This window comes from Rhea pennata, chromosome 14 (assembly GCF_028389875.1).
Source record: "Rhea pennata isolate bPtePen1 chromosome 14, bPtePen1.pri, whole genome shotgun sequence".
Taxonomy (NCBI): domain Eukaryota; kingdom Metazoa; phylum Chordata; class Aves; order Rheiformes; family Rheidae; genus Rhea; species Rhea pennata.
The window spans coordinates 20,861,221-20,882,740 of NC_084676.1; the positions used below are offsets into that span (position 1 = coordinate 20,861,221).

Genomic DNA, 21,520 nt, shown 5'->3' on the forward strand with positions numbered 1-21,520 from the left:
AGTGTTTTTCCATGGAGCATTAAGAGACTGAAGCTTCCATGTGCAATGTGGATATAGGCTGATGTTTTGTGTTTGTAGAGGAAATGAATGGCAGCTGCTTGGCTGGTCTTCATATGAGCTTTCTTTTTTCCTGAATAAATGAGTAAGAATAGATAGACATAACTCTTTGGCCTTTCCTGACAATGAAACTTTGTCATATCTGTAATAAACTCTCTTATTTAAATGCTTCTTCCATGACCTACTTTGAAGATTTTCTTGTCTTTGGTTCATTTATTATTTTTTCCATTTCAGATTCCTCCTCTGCTACAATAATTTACAGGGGTGTGACTAATTTGACTTTTTTTCATTGTGGATTCATTTCTTATCCTGTCTTTGTGTGTTTAGCTGTAATTTGGGCAGCCTGGCTGATGTCTGATCCTTGCCCAAATTCACCTGATAGCCCTTTATTTTCCTCTAGGAAAATATTCCCAGAAAACTTAGAGATGTTATCATCAATGCTGTTTCCTTTGAGGAAGCCTTTTGCTCAATGGGATGTGTTCCCATATTTTGACGTGGCCATCAGTTTAATCCTTACCTATCAGGTCGAAGCTGACTGCTGCAGAGCCCACAGTGATTGAGGCTGGCCCAGTCCTTGGGCGCTCCTGCTGTGCTCTGGGCACTGCTGGAGCTGGGTGCAGGGCCTGCCGGTCCGTCGTGGCGCACAGGTCTGCGAGGCCTCGGCAGGGCTTTCTGCTGACAGTGGCATGTACAACCCTGTTTGGAGGGCTATGGCTGTGACAGCCAGGGCCCGGCAAACCTGCTGCTCTAATCCTCTCCTATTCTTGGAGGACTTTATCCACAAGGATGTGTTAAGAAGCAAGAAAAGCTAGAAGAGAACTAGAATGCTCTTGAGACTGTGATCTGTGGAGCTAATTAGGGGACCTGTGTAATTGCCTCAGATCATGTGGTGGATTTTCTGTTGTGTGTATCTTCCCTCCTTAAGGAATTCTTCATCTCCCCCCCCCCCCCAAAAAAAAAAAAAAAAAAAGAAAAGAAAGCATGAAACTCTTCTTGTTTTCATATCATCTGTCATTCTTACACATGTAAGAAGTTCCCCCTGCAGGGCCTGCAGTGATGTGTTCTTTTTAACTTCTCCAGCAGCTGTGGGGAGAGTGGGATTTTTTCCCCTTTTCTGGTGTTTGCCAAATAACCACTGTTCTCTTTCGCAGAAGAGAAGAGCTAGTAAAGCTGCTGGGCAGCACAGCAAATGCCAAGGACAATGGGCATCCTTCTCTCCAGGATGAGATGTGACCCCAGCCATAAGCAAGGAAACCATGAGTCTTCAATGCAATTAGCCCTCTCTTTGCCTAGAAGGTAGTTATACATACAGACACACACGTGTGAACAGTTCAGTCTTTTTTTGTGTATTCTTCCTGCTATGTTGTGTTGCTAAATGTGCTAAATGCCTCTAGACATACTAGTTTCCTCACCCAGTAATTTTTTACACTAGTCTTTTTGTTTCAGAACAAATGTCACATCTCCAGAGGTTATGACTGCACAGTCACTGTCTTCATAATTTGTAGCAGTCTAAGCCATGCTGCAGATTAACCAGATAGTAATGTGCTGCTTTGTCTTGTACATGTATGTGTAGTGTCATTAACACAGTATGAATGGTCTTTTAAAATAAGACTAGAAAAGGAGTCATTGTGACTTTAATCAAACTGTGGTTTGTGCTACTGGAGAACTAAGCCTCTGGAATCTTGTGATTAAGGCATTGCTCTTTAAAGTGTTTGTTTTGTAGGTTATCTTATGCCCAATTTCTGGGCAGAACAATGTAACCATGGACCTGAGCATGATTGATTATATTAAAAAAAAAAAAAAGCTCAAAATGCTGATTTCATGGTGTTTTTGATCATCAGCCATAATTATCACCACCAAATTAAGACAAAGGACACTTTGGCTGTAGAAACTGGTGTCCAGCCTTCAGGGCTATGAGGGTCATCATCCTGGAAACAAAGTCAAAGCATAATATCAGACTAGAGAAAGGCAAGAGGATTCAAAAGTATTTCCTGTGCTCCAGGGAGGCTCCTGATGGCAGGCTGCTTTTTTTTTTTGGGGGGGGGGGAAGGGGGGGTCACAAACTTGTAATGGCAGAAGAAGTTAGTAGTCAGGGCAGATGTCTGTCAAGCCAAATATAAATATTAATGAAATAGTAAAAATGTAAGAGCCTTCTCATTAAACAGTGGTCCCATTCCAGAAACACTGACAATGGTCGTTTCCAAACAAGCAAAAATATCTCCCAAATGCAAAATGATGCTATGCAGCATTACATATTGACTGCAAGCTAGTCACATACTATGTGCAAAGTGTGTTCACATCTTTTAAAGCACTGCTAAGACAGTAAATGCTAATGAAGGTTTGTAGCAGTGGTCACCAGGGGAAGTGCTGAACATACTTGTCTCTGCCTCCTTTCAAGCATGTATGTAGCTTTATTACTTCAAATGTGTCTTGCTTCAAGATGATGTTTGTTCTAATCCTGCTTTAACACAGAAGATATTGCTCTAGGAAAATGGGTTTATTTGGTCATAACTGAAGAGATTTAACCAGTGATCACAAGAGTGGTCTATGGTTTGACATGAACCAATACAAATACCTTCAGACTCACTGCAGCCAGGTAAGACTGGATTAGAAAAACAGCTCTGGTTAAGACTGCAGATGTATATGTTATATTCAAGTGGCCCTGTGTCAAGGCTTAGTATTTCTGCACTGGCAATACTCATAAAAGAGGGAAAAATTGCATACAATAAAAAACACCCCCCTCCCCCCCAGTCATCTCAGCTCCCCAAAAGCAGAGCAGCAGCCTGAGTCCCAGCCCAAGTGCAGGAAGATGAGCTAGGGATGAAGGTCACTAGCAGGGATCCAAAGGGGGGCTGAGGTTAGCTGACGATGTTATTGCAGCCTGTGAAACCAGGTAAGTGCTGAGCTGGAGAGGGACATTATACTGACTTAAGGAAACATGGAGTGCTAGCTGGATTTCCTCACCACAGCAAGCTGCATTAACAGGCAAAGGCTAAATTAAGTGGGCCATACCCGAAATCTGTCAAAACTGTTTTAAAAAGGGCATGATCATAGACACATTCTGATGACTGTGGAAAGCTAAAGAGACTAAACTGCTGCACTGAGATTGGAGAAGAGGGACGCAAGGAGCACTTGGAAAATCAGGCCAAAAATCAATGAAGTTAGAAGTGCTACCCCCCTACTTCAAATCTGATTCCTCACAGTGCAAAAGGACTGCCCTTGTTAGCAAAACATCTTTTTCGGGGGGGTCAGTTGAAAGGTCAGGAGTATATAAGGCTTTTGAGTCTTAGTTCATTTTCTGCCTCTTCAAGGAGGGCTGGACATGCCTCTTTCTATAATTTGTTAATACTAGTTCTCACTATATGAATTTCCTGCATATATGTAGGGGTGAATGGATGTAAAATGTGTGCACGGCCTAACCCTGGAGCACTCTGCTACTTCACTTGAAGCTGGGTTTTGGTTTATTTGACCTGACACCTGTCAGAAAGATGAAAGGAAATGGTGGCATGCTGTTTTTCAAGGTAGCTCTACTTGGGTGTGACTTTTTTTTTTTTAACTTAGATTCTTGCTCTTTTCCCAGTGTTCCTGGATGGATGTGGAAGAGACATGTGATGGGGAAGTGGCTTTGCAGAGATGAAGCTGTAAGTAGCTGGTGTGTCTAGGGCATGTGTGGTTGCTGGGTTTGAAGATAATTGACTGTTGCAGAGCCAAAGCAGTAAAGATGCCAGTTAGTCAAAGACAGACAGATGACAGGACAGTAGCAGCTATAGTTATAGTAATAGGCACTCTGCAGGGGACAACAAATGATTGCCCAAGGCACAAACAACAAATATAGTAACTTGGAAGGAAATAGATGTTGAGGTCATTTCTGCTACAAGTGGGACGGTGCAGACTGACTAATAGTATTTCACATTGCTATTTGCATTCAAAAAGGAACTAGCTTACAAAAACAATTAGCAAATCTGTAGTGTTCATGAAATGAGATGGAGTATGCACAGCTGGCTCCTGTATCTCTGCCAGCACCTGACACTGCTTTGATCCTAATGTTCTTCTAGACCCTAAATCCCAAGGAGAAATGGTGGCATAACAAGCTAATGGCCAGTTTTGCAAAGAATTTGGTCTGCTTTAAATCTATTGGTGGTTGACCTTTGTAAGCTAGGAGCCTAAAAGGTTTTGCAGATTGGGATCAAAGACTCCAGTTTGACTTGCTTTTTACTTCTGCCTCCTATGCAAAGGCTCATGTACTTCAATCTCTGTTCTTTATAGAGACCTACATTCAGGGTTGTCCTGGATATCTGTGCAAATCTTCCTGAAGACCAGGATGGGGACTGCAAGGACAAAAGACATAAGTTGACAAAAAGAAAAGAATCAAGAAAAATCTATTGATGACCATGGGAAGTCATGGACACTACTGCTGGAAGTGTGACTCAGGTATCATTGCATGGCAAAATACATGTAAAATCATGTTAATTGTTTGCTATATGTAAAACACACTAGCATTCAGTAGAGGGAGCACTCTTTATCATAATGAAGGTCTCTAAGACTATTTGCTGCAGCCACAAGGAGATGATCTATTGGACAAAAACGCACACAGAACATTTCAAGGATGACATGACTATGCTGGAAAAGAAGGGGGAGCTCTAAGAGTGTCTACTTCAGAGTGTAGTATTCATAACTAACAAAGTCAAGACTCAATGATCTGATCCCTCAAAAGGTTGTCAGTACAATAGGTCAATATATGCCCTTTGACTTGCAACAGAAGATTCATATAGATTCATTTTAAAGGTCTAATGTATTTATAACTTTTTTTCTTCATGTATGATGCTTCATCTGTGTCCAACTCAGAAAAAATCTGTGATAGCGAGAGACATGGGTGATATGTAGTCACATAATAAATGGATCTTGAACACTGCTTGAGGGCAAGTTCAAGAAACTCTGCATGTGGCGCCTGGTTTCTAATAGTCAAAATGTCTGCTGCAGTCTCTTGGGTTTTAAATAAATGTTTATGTCCGAATCTGTTAGTTTTAGGATCTAATTAATGGGTGGTTTTAACACCTTGGTTCTCCCTGTTCCCTCAAATCCTTTACAGCACAGGTCCCCATTTCCACAAAGAGTGGAGGCTACAGGCTTAGACTGGCAAATGTCAGCTGTGTGATGATAGCCTTTAATCTCACTGATGCAAGGTATTTGGAAGATAACAGGGTTTAACACAGCCTGACAGGCACTGTAGTAATTGTACACGGATGCATGCACCATAACACAAGCCTTGCTGCCTCCCCAAGGCCCATCTCCACATCTGTCTGGGTTGTTCTGCTGCCCGGTGAGACATGGAGCTGACAGCAGCTCTGTGCTGCTGAAAGGAGAATTGGGCCAGTGCCCCAGCCACTCCCTGCTCCTTGTGCTCATGTGGGTCTTCTGCTTGTCTTGTGCTGGTTCTGGTGCTGTCAGTCCTTCTGGGGCCTTGCTTATCCTGCTCAACTGGCAGAAAAGTTCTTCAGAAAAGTGGCTGATTTCTACCATGTCAGTAGCCAATTTTATTTCAAAGAAGGTTCTGTAAACACCACAGGAAGCAAAAAGTAGTAGGCAGGAAAATGTAGCTTGTGGTGGGTCAGCAAAAGGGAAGCAGAGATGTCATGCTCAGCCAGAATCTGGAGCTGATCCAGCTGAAATTTAATTCTGAAAAAAAAAAATCAGACAATGCTACCTAATCCAGCAGATTGCGACCCAATGCTGATGCAGGAGAAGGCTGGGAACAGCAGTTGGAGTTGATATGAGTTGACACTACTACTGTCTTTCATGCAGTCAGGACTGTAGTGGCCCATGTACTTGCATTAATACCAGTGGTTGTTTGATCATATGGTGAACTAAACTAGGTAGAAATGAGAATTTTTCTTTTTCTTTTTTTTTTTTTTTTGGTAAGTGCTGGATTAGTTTTCTGTTGACTCAGCACCCTGAAGGAGCTAATCATGGGATGAGAGTCTATGCAAGAGAGAAAGCTTGGTTCAAGGACAAGCTCACAGGTGGGAGTGGGGGATTGCAGCAGCAGCAGCAACTCTGATCTTCAACTATGTGTGAGCATAGCTTTAGAGAAGTACTTGCTAGACACTAATGACAGGCCAAATTCTGCACCCACCAGGACCATTAGGAATGCTTCTGTTGGTTTAAATAGAAGTATTACCAGAGCCATGTACAGTGTCCAATTGATTCAGTTTACTGGGATGTAAGACAAAGTTGCTTAAAAAAAAAAAAAAAAAATCAAAGCAGGCAGGCAAATGTGCTGAGGGATGCAAACTCTTAGCCACAGACAGGAGAATGTGGAAATTTTGATTCTTAATTTTTGTTTTTCATTTGATACTCTTCTATAGCTTGGGTGTATGATCCCAGCAAAGCTTGGCTGCAGTACTTCAGTGGCTGTTCTTCCCCATTGCCTGCTGCCTTGCTTCTGCCAGAAGAAAGACTCTGGGAGCTCAAAAAAGAGCACAGCACAAGCAAGCCTGTGGGAGGACAAGTGCACATCTGGCATGCTGGTCACTGCCTGATAGAGGCTTAGTTTCCAGTCCTGGTATGTGTGTGATATTGTATGTGTGACAGAGCTTTGCATTGTCTCAATTTTGTCCTCATCAGAAAATGGTCTCAACACTTACTTTCTGTGATTCTGGAAAGGTGGAGAAGTTGAGCACAAATGTTTTGAGTCCCAGATACTTTGGTCCTCTAAGGTAGTGTCCTATAAATCTAGTTACAGGTTCTTCTATATTAGCTGCAAGTGCTGGAACACTTTTAATATAAGCAATAGCAATGTAGAATGACAAAACCAAAAAATGTGCTGCTGTGGCTTTGTACAGCGCAGAATAAAGGAGCACAATACAAATAATGTGGTGCTTCTATGGGGCTGTATGCATATGGCATAAATTACAGCTAATCAAACTGAATACTCCGCTTTTAAGATAAGCATTTAATTAGTATTACATCCACTTTGTAGAAATTGCATGGAAAAAAGATGTGGCTCACAAACCACACCTGAAATCAGTGCCTGGGCTAGGCTGTGGTGCCATGATGGAGAAAAGCGTGCTTCAGACCTTGCAGCAGAGTTGTGGTGGTGGGGGGAGAGAGCAGGCAGTACAGGGGTGGTGCCAGGTCACCGTGCCTGGATGCGTTCACTAGAAAATGCCCATGGATTAACTTTGTACCACCAAGCTTGTGCTGGGTCGCACGCTGTCAGTATTACATGAAGTCTGAACTTCGTGCAAGAACACATCTATCTTCCCCGAGTTTGCCAGCAGGCGTGAAGCTGGCCCCGGCCCTGCGTCACGTTTCACGGCTGGCTTGTCAGGAGCGCCGTCCCCTTGCTGTGCTCCGCTCCTGGACGAGTCTGCTGCAGGGCAGCCTGGCGGCCTCCCCTGGCTGGGGCTGGGCTCCCAGGAAGGGCGAACTCCAGGCATCGCACAGGGATCACGGGCAAACACGCGGTTCCTGGCTGCCCAGGGTGGTGCCCTGCACGGGGGCAGCCGTCGCGGGAGGCCGAGCCCCAGCTTCCGAGGCTGCGGCTAGGCTGCCGGCAGAGCCCGGCTGAGAGGAGGCGGCCGCGGGCCCGCTTACGTGAAGACTGTGTTTGCATTTCTAAATGTTGTGTCAGCCTGAGAGCGTTTCCTTTCTCTCGCTGCTGGTCAGCTGCTGTCGTCTTGGGGCCACCAACCGCCCGAGGCTGGGTCCCGCCAGAAGCGGGAAGGCGGCGACTGCTCGCTCCCCTCCCAGTGCGCTGCGCTGGGAGGCAGAGGGCTTGGTTCCCCCAGGTGCTGTTAACGTTGGGGAAATAATCTGAGCGGCAGACGCTGAAGGGAGAGCCGGCAGCGCAGCAGCGGCGAGGGAAAGGCGCGGGCAAGGGGCCGCTGGCGCGGCCGCCGCGGCGCTGCGACACGGCCGAGCCCGCGCCGCCCGGCCGGCTCGATCCGGCTCCGTCCCCTCACGGCAGCGCGGCCGCCCGCCGCGCCCCGCCCCCGCGGCCGGCACCGCTGATTGGCCGGGGGGCGGCGCCGCGTTCGAACGGGGCCAATGGCGTGAGCCGCGGCGAGCGGGGCGGGAGGCGGGGCCGGGCACGGCGCGCTGCCATTGGCGGGGGCGGGGCCGGCGGGAGGCGGGGCGGGCGGCGCCGGGCCGCGCCGCCAGCCGTGCCCGGGCGGCGGCCCCCAGCGCGGCGGCAGCACCGCCCCCCCCCGCCGCGCCGCAGCGCTCCGCGCCGCTCGCCCCTGCCCCGGCCCGGCCCGCTCGGCCCGGGGCGCGCCCGCCCCGCCCCGCCCCGCCGCGGGGCCCGCTCCCCCCGGCGCTGCGCGCGTGGAGCTGCGCCGCGCCTTGAGCTTTTCAATTAATTTTTAAAATTTTTCTTCCTCTTTTATTTTTTCATTTTTCCGCTCCGGGCAGCATGGGGCTGCCGGCGCTGGAGTTCAGCGAGTGCTGCCTGGACAGCCCCCAGTTCCGGGAGCGCCTCCGCTCCCACGAGGCCGAGCTGGAGAAGACCAACAAGTTCATCAAGGAGCTCATCAAGGACGGGAAGTCGCTCATCGCCGCCCTCAAGAGTAAGTGAGGTCCCGGGGGCAGCGACCCCCTCCTGCAGAGCCCCCCTCCCGGTCCGGTGCGGGCTGCCCCCCCCGGTGCACGGCAGCCCACCTGGCCAAGGTAGCTGTCCTGCTCCACCTGGTCCACGGCAGCCCACCTGGGCCAAGGTAGCTGTCCTGCTCCACCTGGTCCACGGCAGCCCACCTGGGCCAAGGTAGCTGTCCTGCTCCACCTGGTCCACAGCAGCCCACCTGGCCAAGGTAGCTGTCCTGCTCCACCTGGTCCACGGCAGCCCACCTGGCCAAGGTAGCTGTCCTGCTCCACCTGGTCCACGGCAGCCCACCTGGCCAAGGTAGCTGTCCTGCTCCACCTGGTCCACGGCAGCCCACCTGGGCCAAGGTAGCTGTCCTGCTCCACCTGGTCCACGGCAGCCCACCTGGGCCAAGGTAGCTGTCCTGCTCCACCTGGTGCGTGGGAGCCAACCTGGGCTGTGGGAGTCCACCTGGCCAAGGTAGCTGTCCTGGCTTACTGTGGCCCACCTGTTCTGTGGTAGCTGCCCTGGTTCATCATGACCTTCCTGGTCCATCGTGATCCACCTGTCCCTCGTGGCAGTCTTGTTCCCTGTCCATGGCCAACCTGCCCCTTGCCTGCGTTAAGGGAGCTGTGCTGCCCCATGCGCAGGTGTTATAGGGTGGAAAACACCCGGCAGTGGGTTGGAGCACTCTGGCGTGGGTCTGGCTTTGCTGCCTGTGGGAACGCTCATTGCTCCCCACAGCTTTCTGCCCGTGCCGGTCTCTGCCATCCAAGATCCCCAGCGACAGGTTTGTTATGGGAGGGGTAGGGGACATGAGCAGTGCGGTGCCCATCCCCAGCCCTGCGCCTGGCCCTGGTCCTGTTTAAGGGGCGATAGGCACATGTGCAACACCCAGCGCCCCATTTCTGGCCCTCGGGGAGGGTGACGTGTGGGAGGTGTCCTCCTGCGGGGGCAGCTGCCCTCGGCCGTGGGTCACTTGCTCCCCATGGACATTGCAGTACCACCGGGAATGTCCTCCCATCCGAGGCGCGTGCGGCAAAGACAGCTCGCGAGAAGCAGCGCCTGCGATCCTGATCCCGGCTGAGCGGAGCTTCGGGTTGCCGGGAAACAGAAGTTTCTCCTTCCCTGCTCCGCTTGGCCTCGCGACCCGGCGAAAGGGCAGCACGCCGGAGCCCTGCCGTGCCGCCGGGCGCTCCCACGGCGGGGGCTCGGGAGCTCGCGGGGAGGCCGGGACGCCGCCGGGGGCTGCGGGGCCGTGCTCCCAGCTGTGCCATCTCCTCCTCCCGAGCCGGCCCCGTGAACGGAAACGGAGATGATTGTTTGTAAGAGAGGCGCTATGCGGGGGTTAAAACTGCAAAATGCTCCTGGTTCTGTTTAGAGTCCTGTAAGAGAAGGAAGCTCTGACACACGTGGGTGGCTATTTTGGTGCTGAGGGGAGATCGGCGCCCAGGCTATTGCACGCAAATGCCCATATCTCGCAGCAGCACTTTAATGTGCTCTACCTCTGATTCACCGTTCCCACCTTGTGCTCGTGGTATTAACGAGTTAATTTTGCTCATGTCTCTGCAGTCGGAAGACCGGAGTCCTTCCGTATTGTCCCATGCAGCCCTGCTTGTCTGGTCAGGGTGGTTAGGTCTGTTATAGTAGGTTGAAATGCGCTCCTTGAATGGCAATTTCATCTCTGTAATTTCCCCAGTGAGGTAATTTGGGGGTTTATGGTTTCTCTTTCTCACTGTGAAGTGGCCTAGATGATGGAAAGCTTCCCTGGCCGGTAGGGTTTTCATGCAAAGTAAGTTGTAATCAAACTGAACTCTCCGAAACTTCTGTTTTGCTGTGATTTGATTCCCTCCCGCTCAGCAGCGGGGATGGAAGGGGAGGAAGAGAGGAAAGCTGTGTGCATGCACGCTCCCAAGATGCGATTCGTAGTAGAATGCATCCAGGCTCTCCTGTGGCATCCTCACGCTTTGTTCTCTGGCTCTGACGTGCCAGCATGGCGTTTGGGATGCCGCAGGGTTATTTTGGGAACCGAAACGCAGCAGGGCTCGCCCCTGCGGCTCGGAGACAGGTGACATTCCTGCCTGCGGCTCGCGCGCTCCGCTTTGGCACAGCCGCGCGCTCCTCGGCGCGGAGCCGCAGCTGCTGGGGTCTGGTTCCTGCTCTTTCCCTTGCGATCCTGATACTGAGCCTGCAAGTGTCGGTTCCCTCTGCGCTGGCAATCTCACCCTACAAATTCTGAATTGCAAGGTCCCGCAACGTATCGGTTCTTCATATTTTGGGTAACCCTCCCCTCCATACTAGTAAACTTATCATTATGCAGATCTGAGCTGCGAGGTTTTAGTGCAGGGTGTTTGCCTTACAGTTGCAAGACAGCCTGTGCCTGGCTATTCCTGGAATATTCATTTTATTTAAGAACAAATCAATGTTGGGTTCTCTATTGAAAACAAATTTTAGAATGTAAGTTGTGGGTCCTGATGTTATTTTTTCTAAGCTTTCCTGATAAGAAATTCGCTCAGACTGCATTTGACTAAGGAAATTCACGCTGGCCAAAGCACGGTTACTCCGCTTGTCCAGCTCATGCTGTGTGACAAGTGTTTTTTGGTTCACTGAATTGATACGATTTGCCTTTCTCTAGTGGCATTCGTTCACATAGGCTAAATTGGATTGCCACGCGTGCGTTTGCATGCTCGTAGGTGATCGTTGGCTTGTTTTCCACTGGCGCAGGATGGCTGCCGTGGTTCCCGGGACAGGGAATGGCACAGTCCTCAGCTGCAGACTTTCACTGGCTGAAGCTGCAAAGATTTTTCTCTGTGTTGCGACAGGAAGAAAGTTCACTGCTCTCTGAAGATAAGGATGTTTTTACGACTGAATTGTTTTCTAGCCTCTATTGAATACATTCTTGGATTAAATTTTAATTCCTTTAAGGGCACTGGGAGTTTATTCCATTGATTTCCGGGAGGCTAGGATGCAGTGGCTATGGGTGTGAATAATAAAGACTTTGTGAATTAATCTTTGTGTCGCCATTGCCTGGCTTTTTGCTAGCAGCGTTGCAGTAGCTGACAGGTTATGTGCATGTAGAAACATGCATGTGGTGACACAAGAGCAGGACAAATTCCTCAGAGATCTGGTCTGTAAAACATTTCAATAGGAAGGTTTTCTAGAGCTGGGTGATGGGGTTCTGGGGTGTATTGGACGGAGATGCACAGCTCTTCCTTTGTGGGATAGTTGCTGGCAGAGTTGGAAATAAGAATTGGAACCTATATTCTATGGCTCTGCGCAGATGCGTCTTCCTTCCCTCGTGCAGCCCACCTAGTAACTTCTCTGTGCGATCGGAGGTGCCGTGTCACTATGGTGATGGGGCTGTGGATGTTACAGACCCTCTTCTGTTTTGTGGGATCAGAAATCTGTCCCAAGACAGCTCGGTTGGTTAGAGCGTGGTGCTGCTAATGCCAAGGTCACGGGTTCGGTCCCCGTATGGGCTACACTGAGGGATAGGCTAGATGATCTCCAGAGGTCCCTTCCAACCTATATTCTATGGCTCTAGGATGCTTGTTTCTTCCTTATGCATGATCTTTTTTAACCTTTCCTATACTTTCGTTATAAAAGTGACTTTACAACTTATTATGCTGCTACAAGTTTGCAGTAATCCCATTCAACGAAGAGGGAAACTTGCAGAGCACAGACTTTGGCCCAGCTTTTTCCCTATGAATTCAAATTAATGTCACCATCTTTCATATGGTGATTTGACCTACATAGATGCTTTCATACTTATATCCTATGTAAGTACAAAAAGTTTGAATTCTTGCCAAGTTCTATATATTATTATAAGCTTTCAGGGTATTCATCTGAATCTAGATAAAGATATTCTTGAAAGTGAGAACTACTGTTCTGTATTTTGCAGGGTGAGACGGGGAGTTGGTTCACTCTGTTTCACTAATGCTTTGCAGGGAAGTGTGTTCCCGAATGGCTATTTTTGACAGTGCTTTAGTTTGTCATTGACTTGAAGTTGCTGAAGGTGGTAACTGGTGATAGGTCTTGATAATGAGCACAATGCTCACTTGTCTTATTGAGGTTTTTATTTTAGAGTATCTTCAAATGGTTTGTTTTCTTTTGGCGTGGTAATCGTGTGTTTGGAGGGGCTGTTGGGACATATCGTCAACATTGCCTTGGAGGACTCTTGAGGCTTTTCCTTGGTTTCTGTAGCTGGCTATGGCTGCAGAGGCAGTGGTGACATGGTGTCAGGCAGGTAGGGGTGACCAGCAGACCTCTAGCCAGGGGGTGTTTCCTATGGGGAAAGAGGTGTTTGTCGGCATTTTGGATCATAGCACAAGTGAGGCAGTGTGAAACTGAAGTCGTTTGAAGTCTTGGCAATATCCTCTCACGTTTTCCTTCCTCTTGTGTTTTCTACTGGCTGTTTCACATCCTCTTCACTTGAGAACAGGTGCTGGACGTGGAGGAAACACTAACTTTTTCTATACCAGAGAGAAGGGAGTAAGTTGGAGTGGCAATTTGGACGGAAGCTGTAATGCAGTCAGGTGGAGGGGAGATGAGGAGGGGGAGCCTTTCTCATCGCCCTGACATAGGGGTGCTCTGGTGCCTCTGCCAGGTACAGACGTCTGGTACAGGCATTTTTCCAGAGGCAGGACGGGACGGCGGGGTGGTGGGTGCCTACCTGTTCAGCATTGCTTGCAGAGGGGCTGCGAGGCAGCTCTTGCCCAAAACTCTCCTGCTCTAGGTTTGCTAGGCTGGGCTTACTGCACACACACCTCTAGTGCTTCTTAAAACCCACTGTGTCGAGAGCTGTGTGTCAGGGAAGAGGAGATTTGTTTAAATACACGTAAGAAAATCTCTTGTGGATTTTGTGGAGATGTTTGCAGTCACTCTGCTTTTGCCCTGTGTGAAGATACAGAAAGAATTGGTATTGCTAATTGAGAGGGTTTTTTTTCCTTCGTTAAGAAACGAGCAAAGAGAAGTTCAAAAATAATCCTCATTTGCTGAAGGACTGATCTTGCTAAATTTCCTGTGGTGTCTAGGGAGTCTCTCAAGTTTATATACCAATAATAATTTTTTTTTCGGAAAGGGAGTATCTGTCCCTATTTCCATTGTCTTCCATTACTGCTTTCTTATACTTAGTGACCTGGTTTTCATCAAAATGTGTCCCTCTTTCTCCCTTATACACCATGCATAAATTATTCAGAAAGTTTTGCAAGTGCAAAGAACCAAAGCAAGACATAAATAATGAACTTGGAGCTTGGATACCACAGGTTTTTCAGTGGATGAATTGGACTGAGCTGCTCTGTGGCAACTGGAGGTACCAGGAATATCAAAGTCCATGGCCCTGTTGTGTTTCCCGTGTGCAGGTGAAATACCAGCTGGTCGGGAGCCTTCAGCTTGTTGGGCAGCTCTCCTTGTGCCTGCGGGTACCGCAGCCTCCCGCGGGTGTGGTGAGCAGCGTCGATCGAGACGCTGGCTCCAGCGCGACCCTCCTTCATTTCTCTTTTGGCGGAGGCAAATTAGCAAGATCAGCCGTGTTAAGGCTTTATTTTCATAATGAGGAAAATCCTGGGATTCAGGGAGGATTTGGGTGGGAAGACCAGTACTGAGAAAAGAGAGTGAGGGTCCTAGCTGTAGCCGTGGTGGAGCCTGGGAGCCTGTGGCAGATCAGTTTCTCTCCAGCTGAGTTTTGGGTGAAGGTGGTGGTATTAAGGAATTTTGTGGTTGACTTTATAAGGCAAAGTACCTTGAAGAGGAAAGGGGGATGCAGACTGCTTGAACCTGTTGCCTGTCCTCGTACTACTAAGCGGTGCGGGGGCTTCTGTGCGTGGAGGATTGCTCATCAGGCATTTTAAATGGAAATAGCTGCAGCAGGGTTCTGCGCGGATGCGTCTTCCTTCCCTCGTGCAGCCCACCTAGTAACTTCTCTGTGCAATCAGAGGTGCCGTGTCACTATGGTGATGGGGCTGTGGATGTTACAGACCCTCTTCTGTTTTGTGGGATCAGAAGCATGATGATGGAAGTGCTCCTGGTTGACTGAAACAAGGAAAGAATCTGGAAGAGTCGTGAGAGGAGTCGCCGAGGCACATCTGGAGCAGAGGGCGGAGGCAAGCCGGGTTCTGTCCTTGACACTGCCTTCGAGGGATGCCTGTTTGTCTGAAACAAGTGGCTTTTTGGAGTCACAAGGTACTCAAAAAACAAAACAATTCATCTCTGAACTACCTGTTTATTTCCAGAGTGTCTGTCCCCTGGGAGCATGCGAGGAAGCTTTTCCTCGCGTGAGGGAAGTTGCCTGTGTGCCCTGGATGGAGAAGGGAGCCTGTCTGACTGGTTGGGGATAGGTGTGTGCTCACATGGGTCTGCTCCTGCCCCAGCATCGCCTGGTGCTGCATGAGCCGCCGCCTCATCCAGCGGCCCCTCGCTGGGCTGAGGAGCTTGGCCAACGCTAAGATCCAAACTTCTGTCTGCATGGCCCTTTAGGGAGGATGAAACAGTGACATCTGGGTTATTTGTCTGAGTTTTGGGCCCTGTGCAGTGTCTAGGGGAGATGGGAGTCACTGGACTTGTCTTCTCCCTGGCTTTCAGGTTGCTCCTTGGCCAGTTGTGTACATAGATCCAAAGAGTCGAAGATGCAGACTCTGCTGCTGCAGTGAAGGCATGGTGGAACTTCTTTTTTGCTTGTTTCTCTAACTTCTAAGCACTAATTTTAAGCCACCAAACTAGTCCACACCCCTGATCTTAAGTGCGCTTGCATGTTCTTGCCTAAGCACTGCTGCAGGGTACAATTTGTGTGTGCCTGTAGGCCATGGAGCTCCACTGAGTTTTTTGCAGCTGGACTGTTGGCAAGTGGAGGGCTCTGAAGCTGCAGCCGGGCCCCTGCTCCCCCGATCTGTGGCGTGACAGCCGAACCCGGGAGCTTGCACCCCTGGCGAGGCCGTGTTTCCCGCGGGCTGTTTGGAGCCAGGGCAGAGGGCAGAAAGGATGCCTGGTCACAAGGAGCGTCTCGGCCAGCGCGCGCTCTGCCCCAGCTGCCCGAGGAAGCGGTCCAGTTGGTTTGGGGCTTTGGTTGTTCTTCCCTTGGTTATTTTTCATGCAGGTCAGCTTTGCGATCGAGGTCGCTGCGCAGCCGCAGGAGGGGCGGTGCTGGCAGGGAGGGAGCGTCCCGGCACGGGGAAGGGCGACCGCTCGGGAGCCGGGCCACGAGCAGCCTCGGGCCGGCTGGGGAGCGATGCCGTCGCGGGCTGATCGGCCCCCCTGGAGCAGACGCGGAGGAAGGCTGCGGGTCCCCCGCTGGCGCTTCCCCGCCTTGGTGGCCTCGCCGGGGCCGGCGCGCCTGGTCCCGCTCGGCGAGCGGCGCGGCTCTGCTCCCCTGCCGAGGCTGCGATTTCCTGGGCAGCCGTCCCCATCGCTCTCCAGGCACGCTTCGCTTGAAGCCTGTCGGAAGAAATGCGGTCGCCTTTCAATCTTCTGGCGGAGCACACGCTTTTAATTAGTCTCCTGGTGGGTTGAACCGCATTAATGCGTGTAAAGTTGGAGTCGGAGAGGCTGTCTGAAATCCCCAAGGTGTGCACGTCCACAGCACCGCCGGGGCCGGGCCTGCCGCTCCTGAAATCAGGGCAGTGGGTCTACCCAGCAGAGCTGAGTGTGTGGTTTAAATTATTTCTGATGTATATTTTGGGTTTCTCTAGTTGCTCCTGAAGGCAATGTGGGCGCTGTCTGTGTGCAGACAGGTCAGGCAGGACGCCCACTAGTTCCCTGTGCTGTGGCGGCGAGAGGCCGTGGTGTACCTGGGAGGTCTCTGCTTTTACGTGTTCCTGCAATATGGTGAGAGGAGAGGACCTGTACGAAGAGAAGAGCCGGAGGGGAGAGCCGTCGGTGCCACCTCCTGGGGGGCTTGTGCCGGGCTGGATCCAGGATCTGTGTGGGGGGAGGACCCGGCTCCTCAGATCCCTGGCATTGCTCATTTATTCTCCAAAGCAGGGGTTATATACTTTGCCTGATTTTGACACAAAGCTTGTACTCTCTGCTCGTCCCCTTCTAATCGCACCCAGCACTTCAACCCTCCTCCTTTGCACTGGGCATTTGCATTATAATCATCTTTGCATGCCTTGTAGAACAGCTCATCTTGTGGTGCGAGCGGTCTATCCAGAAGGAAAAGAGGTCCACCTACTCTTAAGAGAAGACAGGAGCCCTTGTGATGCTCAAACTCTATTATTCAGTGAATTCTTGCTTTAGTACCATAATTGCAGCAGGTGATGGTATTCAAAGCTTTTGAAATCTGGTTGCTTTATCTAGATCTAATCTTTCCTTGGGCTGGCAGTGCACTAGATTTCCTCTTCAATTTACTTGTTGCTTATTCAAATATGTGACAGCTTATTTTACCAAAATGGAGCTCAAAAGGGTTTTCTAGCTCTTCACTCCTAAGAGAAATGAATCTGCGCAGATGGATGAGATCTCTATAGCAGCTTGAATGGAAGTTTCAGGTTATATTGTTGTTAATAATAGTACATACATTGAGAGCTTTGTATAGGTTTCAGCTAACTAATCTTCAGTGATACTCTTGGGAGATAGGAGTTAAGTGTTATCCCCACTTCAATATGTGGAAACTCAAACAAGGTTGAAGCAACTGGCCTCGGGCCAGGAAGTGAATCGGTCGCCAAGTCAGGATTAGAATTTGGGGCCTCCTGGTTCACAGCGTTGTGCTCTTTCCTGCAGACCACACTGCCCGATGCTATCTCTATTCTAAAATGCAGTTGTCTTCGCAGACCATCGTAACCAAGTGCTCTGTGCCTCTACTTGTGATGCGACTTGGATCAAGATGGCTTTTCAGCAGTGCTCCTGGCTGTGGAGTCGGATGCATCCTGGGCTTAGCATCCTTCTGCTTAAAGAGAGGAAAATAGGAGGTGGGCGGGGGGGGATAAGAGCTGCTAGTTTTAGATTCTGCAGTGTAAATGTCATTATTTTAGAGCTGTTGGAGGATTCTTGTTTTTGAGAAGAAAGCTTTCCCTACATCTCACTGTTATGATTTGGGAAGATCTTTAATTGACAGTGCAAAATTAAGCAGTAGCTGGCCACGGTAAATTTTTCCTTCGTTGCCAGCTTATGTTCTTTACATTGGCCGTACAAGCTAACCACAATTTGAGATGGGAAGCACATGATTTTTGGTTTGTGTTTCTAAGATGAGTTGCTGCTGTTTTTTCTGCTTTGTTCGACTAGTGAAGATGTAATTTTGCAACCTTTTTCAGCCTCAAACTCATGGCTCATCCATGTCAGGATGTATTTTTCACCTCTTCTTTTCTGAAAGGCTGTAGGAAACATTCAGTGCAAGGATTATTTTGCAGTAAGGGAGAGGTACATAATTACATTTCAGCTAGGCAGTCCTACCCTTGAGCCAACAGGACCAAGAGAAAGAGGACTTCCTTCTTTTTAGCCTTCCTGTGGCTTTTATAGTCACATATTTAATAGCTTGTCTGGTATTTTATTCAAGCTAGATGTAATACAAATTGTAGCACTCTGATTTCTTTTCAGCACAGTTTAAAAGCTCTTCTTCCTCTCCAGTGGAAACGAGTAACAGGAATATTTCTCTGTTCTAGAGAAGCTCGTTGTTTCTGTTGCTAAGCTTCTCGTAGTGAGTTTTGTGTGCAGATTCTGCTTATTGACCCCCTGGTATTTGCAAGGGAGCTGAGCACTGCCCTCCCCTCCGGTCTGCCTCTGCAGAGGACAGGACAGAGTTAGCTTTTGTGTCTCATCCTAAATACCCACAGCGTTTGGGTAGTGGAAAGGCTGCAGTTACAGCCTGACACTGAGAACAAAAATCCAGAAGAGTCTATTGTGAGCTTTACGAAGACTTGCACGCTTTTTCCCCCCTAAATGGGTGTCTGCCTGTTGTCCCACGTGAGTACCCAACCCTGGACAGATGCATTTTCCTTTACGTTCTCTTCTATCCCAAGCACCCACACTGGAGGCGAAGCCCGTCGCTCGTTCCTTGGGGAGGATGCACTGTTCCTTCCTGCTGTGTGCAAAGCTGGGACACCTCTGCTATTTCTGTGTTCAGGGGACTGGAAATGCAATGGCGATAATGAAAGCAAAGAGCTTGGATTTCAGCTGGGATGGACTCCTCTAGTTAAGCAGTAAATGCTATGCTTGTGTCATTTCTAGTGTGTAACTTCACACCTGTGCATCTTCTCTTACACTTCGCTGTACTGAGGTGTAGCTGGATCTGGCCTCTCTTTAAGACCAGTGAAAGAAACTCTGGTTAGCAGAAGGGTTTTGGAAGTGCAGGAAGTTTGCATGCATTATTACATCTTTTAAATTATGTTACAAGAAAGCTCATTAACAAAGCATTGAAGGTCCTTTTAATTGGGCGTGTGCTACAGAGCAAATCTGGGCATACGTCCCGACACACTAGTCCTGGTGATACTGTCTTAAGAAGCTGCTGTCCCTGTGTCACAGCCCGCTCAGCTGCGGCGCTGAAGGCACTTAACCAGCTGCACCCTAAACCAAGGTGTCAAAATGACCAGTTAAAATAAACCCTTTTGGGTTGGTGAGGGTGGAATAAACAGCTGCTTTGAAAGGCAGGATCTTCTGAGATTGATTTCATTGCCGAAGCCAGTCACAAAAGTACCAAAAAGAAAAAAAAAATCTAAGTAGAAGTTGTATAAATCTAAGAAGGCTGAAGTCTCACAGAAACAGAGGTGTAGAGAGAGTATTTCATGGTGGGTTGTCGCATGGCGGCTGGGATCTGCCACTGCTTCACCAGCATCAGGAACCAGCCATCTGCTGTGTCCTGCTCGCGGTTGGCATTAAATGCATTTGCCTGACTTGGTTCAAGAGGCAATTTCTGTGTGAGTGTGTGTGTGTGTGTGTGTTTCGTGTGCTAGCTCCCTGATGTGCTTCTCGTGAGGGACATGCTCTGCTTCCTGGGGTGCTTTGGAGAGCAAAGGAGTGGTTTTCCTGGCACTAGTGGGAGAGTTGGGAAATCTTGATGCCTTCACTGCTCTTATCCTCCTCTTGCAGCGTGCTGTAGCCGTGTTTTTACACTTCTGAAAATGACCTTAGCTCTGTTTTAGGGCCACATGGGGTTGGGCAGATGACTTGTTTCTTCTGCGTAGGCTTTTCTCACAGGGCTGCCCGCAGCTCTGGGACTTGCGTTCAGGAATGCAGCAGATCTCTTCTGGTACCTTCCCATCCTTCCTCGGCTCAGATGCAAACCACTGGTGTCCAGGGCAGTAGACACTTGTGTAGCTTGTGTAGCTGAGCAGGGGTTGCCAGTAGGCTGGCACAATCTCTCCTTGGGTCTCCTTTTGCTCCATGCAGCCCTGACGCTAGCAGGCGTATACCGAGTGATGCTCCACCAAGCACTCTGTGCAGTGAACGCTGTGCTATCCGAGTGGCCTGGCACTCTGCGCTGAGAATTTTCTTTTGCTTTTTTTTTGTTTGTTTTGTTTTTTGAGGGTGGTAAGTCATTGTAACACTCAGAGTGCATGCAAGGAAATAGCGTTTCCATGGCTGCTGTGGCGTCTGTGGAGGGGAGCTGACGTGACAGTCCGGGCAGTCTGGTGCGCTTCCTTGTCTTTCTGCGGATCACTCTGAACGGCCCTTTCCTGTTCCCTGCAGACCGCTGTCTGCACCTTCTTTTCCGGCTAATCTGAGCTCGGGCAGGAGGCTGCTGCTCCTCCTCTGTGCCTTATAAGCAGGCTGCAGGAAGAGGGAGTGTTCGGCAGGCCAACAAGATAATGAATGAGCACCGTGTTAGCTCCTGTTTCTTGTCTGCAGAAACCTTCAGACGTCGCTAGCGTTGGGCCTTGAGCCCCCCTCTTCTGGGAGGGGATGGAGGGAGCAGGCAGACGGATCAGGGGATTTAGCAGGGCTGCAGCACCGCTTATGGTCTCCAAGCATGTTTTAATTGGAGGTTAATCACACTTGGAGACTGTCAGCAGCCGTGTCGCTGCAGCACTCGTGGCCCGGACAGAGATCTTACGCTTGCTTCTAGGTGGGGATGGGGATGTGTGGAGCTGGTGTCTGCTGAGCCCAGCATGCGTTTCGCTTTCCCTCTCCCACAAGCTTGACGGGAAGCCAAGTCGCTTAGTCAGGGCTTGGGGGAAGGTGTTGAAGTTCTTCAGAAGAAAGCAGATAAAGTTGGAGTCCTAGGAGCTGCTTCTCCTGCCTCCTGGAGACCTCAGATGAGTCAGCGCAAGGCTCAGCTGCACTGATGCCTCTGCAAGGCCCACCTGGAGGAGAGGGGACTAGGCAGTGTGCTCCACAGCCTGCTGGAAACCCAGAGGGTCCCTGGCTGGGGAATGGCAGATGCCAAGGTTTGGGGGAGGGGGCAGTGAGTGGTGGGCTCCTCTCTAGCAGAGGCTGCATCCTCTTCTTGGGGACAAATGAGTTTTATTGTGGGCGGTGACAAGCCCAGCATGGGGCAAGTGGAGGGGAAGCTCTTTCCTTGCTGGTTTGCATGTCCCTTGTGGCCGCATCTGCATAAAGTGTGTGGCAGGACCAGCAAAAAAGCCTTCACCTGAGCAGCGAGTGAGCTGACCCACCTCAGTGGTACCAGAAGTCCCTTTGGGGGCTGAGCCGTGGCCCAGATAGCCATGGGCTTCCCAACTAGCAAAGCAGCTGCTTGCTTGTGCCACACTGGGTGGGGAGGGCTGTAGGACCAGGCATGGGGCTGGGACTCTGGACACTGCACCCTTGGAGCAGGGGCAGTGGAGAGAGGACAGGCTGCTGTGTATGGGCTTGCACACCTCTGTGGACCTGTCAAGGAGGCAATGATGCTATTGCCAAGCAAACAACTCGGCAAGCAGCTTCTGAAGCCTTGGAGGCTGCTCTATGCAAAGCGCAGCAAAGGCAATGACACTGAGCAAAACCATCGCGGAACTGCAGTTC

General features: G+C 49.8%; 1 protein-coding gene and 1 long non-coding RNA gene across 5 annotated transcripts in view; both read left to right on the forward strand.

Annotated features, from left to right (window-relative positions):
- The first annotated feature begins 1,246 nt into the window (after positions 1-1,246).
- Positions 1,247-5,053, forward strand: LOC134146956 (uncharacterized). Its single transcript, XR_009959926.1, has 3 exons — positions 1,247-1,353; positions 3,638-3,698; positions 4,324-5,053. It is a non-coding gene; the product is annotated as an uncharacterized LOC134146956 (long non-coding RNA).
- A 3,314-nt stretch (positions 5,054-8,367) lies between these two features.
- The window catches only part of ARHGAP26 (Rho GTPase activating protein 26), a 157,469-nt gene continuing 144,316 nt past the window's right edge, over positions 8,368-21,520 (forward strand). For all 4 annotated transcript variants that reach the window (XR_009959932.1, XM_062587664.1, XM_062587665.1 and 1 more), the window contains exon 1: positions 8,368-8,627. Coding sequence is in view for 3 of the 4 variants with exons in the window: in XM_062587664.1 (XP_062443648.1) it covers positions 8,474-8,627 (154 nt within the window). In the remaining variant the exon portion in view is untranslated. The remainder of the gene's footprint in view (positions 8,628-21,520) is intronic.